The sequence below is a fragment of the Notothenia coriiceps genome, unplaced genomic scaffold (genome assembly GCF_000735185.1).
Source record: "Notothenia coriiceps isolate Sejong01 unplaced genomic scaffold, NC01 NC01_scaffold00023703, whole genome shotgun sequence".
Classification (NCBI taxonomy): Eukaryota; Metazoa; Chordata; class Actinopteri; order Perciformes; family Nototheniidae; genus Notothenia; species Notothenia coriiceps.
In genome coordinates this window covers 7,370-10,953 of record NW_011356404.1, presented here as the reverse complement: position 1 = coordinate 10,953, position 3,584 = coordinate 7,370, and the positions used below count along the sequence as shown (strand labels likewise).

At 42.5% G+C, this 3,584-nt stretch overlaps 1 protein-coding gene across 1 annotated transcript in view; it reads right to left on the bottom strand.

The window, feature by feature from the left end:
- Nucleotides 1-1,704: 1,704 nt before the first annotated feature.
- gsg1l (gsg1-like) overlaps nt 1,705-3,584 on the bottom strand; it is a 5,741-nt gene continuing 3,861 nt past the window's right edge. Inside the window, exons 3-5 of the mRNA XM_010781908.1 lie at nt 3,051-3,203; nt 2,622-2,733; nt 1,705-1,999 (exon numbers count right to left, since the gene is read on the bottom strand). Coding sequence (XP_010780210.1) covers nt 1,705-1,999; nt 2,622-2,733; nt 3,051-3,203 — 560 coding nt within the window. The remainder of the gene's footprint in view (nt 2,000-2,621; nt 2,734-3,050; nt 3,204-3,584) is intronic.

Genomic DNA, 3,584 nt, shown 5'->3' with positions numbered 1-3,584 from the left:
GTGTGTGTGTGTGTGTGTGTGTGTGTGTGTGTGTGTGTGTGTGTGTGTGTGTGTGTTCTTGCTAATGTCAGGTGGGAGGGATAAGAAAGGGTGAGTTATTAGTATTAGTATTAATAATAATGTTTTTGTGTGTGGTTTAGGGAGGGCGGCGCACTAGCGCCCTCTATTGGCCAGCCACCACTGTCCGTGTTCCTCCGATACTTTTATTTTCTTTGATTTATCCATATTTCGATCATCGAACCGGGGGTCAGGTTATTCACTCGCAAGAGAAGGCGCTGGCGCGGGACCGTAGCAGGATATGACGCTTATTTTAGTTGACCTAATTAAAACTGTTATTTTTTTATTAATGTGTCACAGTATCACCTCAAAATACAAGATACGAAACATTTTCAACCATGCAACAAAATATAATAGTCCTACAAATATTTGTATTTAATTTCTTTCTTATTTTTGTCTAAACTCAAGGGAGCCAGAGCAGAGGGTTTAAAGAGCCGCATGCGGCCCCGGAGCCGCGGGTTGCAAACCCCTATCACATACAATGTGTTGGAGCGTTAGCCAATAGAAGTGCAAGTGTTACATAGTGATGGTCCTATTTTTAGGAAGTAAACAAAGAAGTCCAATGGAGGCGTTTCAGGCAGGGGGGGAGTGTGGGGGAGAGAAACTCCTTCTGTAACGAACTTAGGGATTTTAGCCTTTGCTGTTATCATTTACATGCAGACCATATAGCACACAACAGGAAAGGGTAAACCAATACAAGTATAATAGGGTTTCTTTAATGATGCAAACAAAAAAATCCATCCCCCCTTACAGTTATTATGAACAGGGAAACCTACTGGGAACAAAACAGTTTGGTGCCAGGCTGTAAACATTTTTATTTTTGCTGTAAAGTTGTGCATTTTGACATTGGGGCTTAGGGGATTGGCGTGCTGTTGGAGCCAGGCTAAAGTGGCCATCACTGCAGTTTTTTGGCACCTCACTCTATAAAAGTATACTTCACATTTTCATTTGACAGGAAAGAGGAAGCATCATCTTTATTGCGATTAGCTCATGTCCGTTTTTTCCAGTGTATAAGCTGGTTAGAATCTCCCATTACCCCTTTTCCAACGCGACAATTTCCGTGGCAGGGCTAGTGGGGCTAGCTCCAATTAACCCTTTTGCTTTTCCAGAGATTAGCCCCTCATCATGACATCCTCGCTTACTTTGCTGCTCTTCCCAGCAACACCAGGGAAAATGACAAAATGCTGGACCTCGCTGAGGACAGCTCATTTTGTTCTTATACTTACAAGGCTAGATTCAGCAAGCACAAGTTTTCCAACAACTTTCTACTCTTCGTGGTACTCGCCATGAACTGCTGTTTCTCACGTACATTTTGCCGATCCGATGTATACTGCTTTATGCTCTTGGTGCTGTCCAGGCAAATAGTTGGTACCCTAGTTCAACCAATTTACGCAGCTGAGAGCCAGCACCTCTGCAGTGGAAACACAACAAAATGGTTCGCAAACGGACATCGGCTCCGAACCATTCCTGGAACTGCCTCAGTGGAAAAGGGGTGACTTCCAATGTCAACAACACACCCACAATTAAGGCAGTGTTAAAAAGAGTGGAGCTAATGATACAGCCTGAAATCCTCCAAAGTGTTTTCCACCTGAACGACAAAAACTCTTCCATCCATCAAGTTGTCACCACTGATCTTTCCTGTCCCGCTCAGCACTGCTCCTCCCCCAAAGATCCTGCAATGTCACTCAGGTCCAGAGAGTCCGCAGGTATGGGAGTTTTCCTGCTGCTTTTCAGAGACTGGCTGGGATAAACCTCCACGGATTTTGAGATAGATTGCAGGGAGCGTTCGCGGTAATATCCAATTGCTTCCCGTGCGTTCTCTTCGCGGATGCTTTGCTCAAAGGTCTTGCGCTTGTGCCTGAACTCGATGACTGTCTTGGTGTAGGAGTTGAGGGTGGTGACTGATGCGCCCATGCAGCAGGTAAAGGACGCCCAGGCCATGCTGAAAAATAAATATATATCGCTAAGTAATTCAGCACAAGTAGTGACTGGTGTTGGATTTTATGATTAAAAAAGGGGAACACCCATGTAGAGAATCAATTCAAAATTGCATTTGGATACATTTTTTCTCAATATTTTTTGTTCGTGGAGATTAGTGTTAAGCACATTGAAGTATTTTTCATTCTCCTCAAGCATGCTGGGCTACATGAGAGATCAGACAATCAAATCATTGCCTCATGTACTTCACGCGCATTGGTTAATGCCAACAAAAGGTCTAGAATTGTTTCGCTTCTGCAAACGATTTTTCAGCATACTGTGCATATTGTGAAATATCATCTCCTTATGCAATTCCAATCAGGCTTGCATTGGAGCTTTGCACACCAAAGCCTAAGCCTACCATAACATGAGAGCTTTGGGATTTTTTTCATTAGAAACAGTGATGCTAAGGAGAGGTGACAGCAGAGATACAACCAACTATTTGAGGCTGCTACGTGCAGAAGGGAATCGCTCATCTGGCCTCTTACCGGCTGATTCAAATCAACTTTATTTATAAAACAGAGCTTTATATGATATGATGGATGATGATGGTGTGAGTACAATCTTTAAGTTTGAGTGTGTCATACCAAAAGGACCAGCCGTATACCCAGTTGTAGGGTCTCCAGTCGGGGGGGCCGAGGCTGACAGTGACCTGGAACACCTGTGTGTACATCACATGAGCCACCATGCCCAGAAGACCTGAAACAATAAAGACAAAATGTGGTTAGCTAGAAATATAAGTATACAAAAATAACTCTTCAGAAACAGCATGGTAAGCTTCAACAAGTTTTGAACTAGAGTAAAACCATCTCATGAAATATGCAAATATGTAAACAAGATAATGTAATGTCCATTGATAGCCTTCAATTCTTGAATTCATGCCCTACTTTCTACACAATGCTTATCTTTTATCAAGTTTTGGCTAATGGAATGTCAAACTCTTGACTATAGCTCCAAAAAGCAATAAAAACAAGTACTGAAAGTCTCTTTCTTCATTAAAAATAAAACCTGACTACCTGAGAGCACAGTGAAGATGGCAGCGAAGGCGTTGAGCTTGAGTCCATCGATGACGTTGCTGGAGTGGACCAGGTCTAAACACATGAGGCTGAAGCCCACCAGCAGCAGGACGATGTACAACATCTCAGAAACCAGCGACAGCCACAGCATCCCTGCAAAGGGGGGACACATTTGATTATGATAACATTTTAATCATTGTGTTATGTAATGTACAGTTTACATAACACAATGTCACAGTAAGTCCAAAGTGTTTCATGTGATGGAACCACATGTCTGAATGTCCTTTGACTTTCTCAAGAATCAATCAACAGGTGTATTGCTGAGGATCAAAGGAAGACATTAAAACACAGAATACTCTAAAATGTTAAAGAACTGCATCACTCAGCATCCTCGACTCATAAGCCTCTGTAACACTACTTAAGTTTACATTTCAATGTCAGTGTTTCCCCTAGGTTTACTGCTTTGGGGGGGTGCTGCCTGAGGGGTTGACATTAGGATATTTTTATTTATTTAATAAAAGCACATGTTCAATG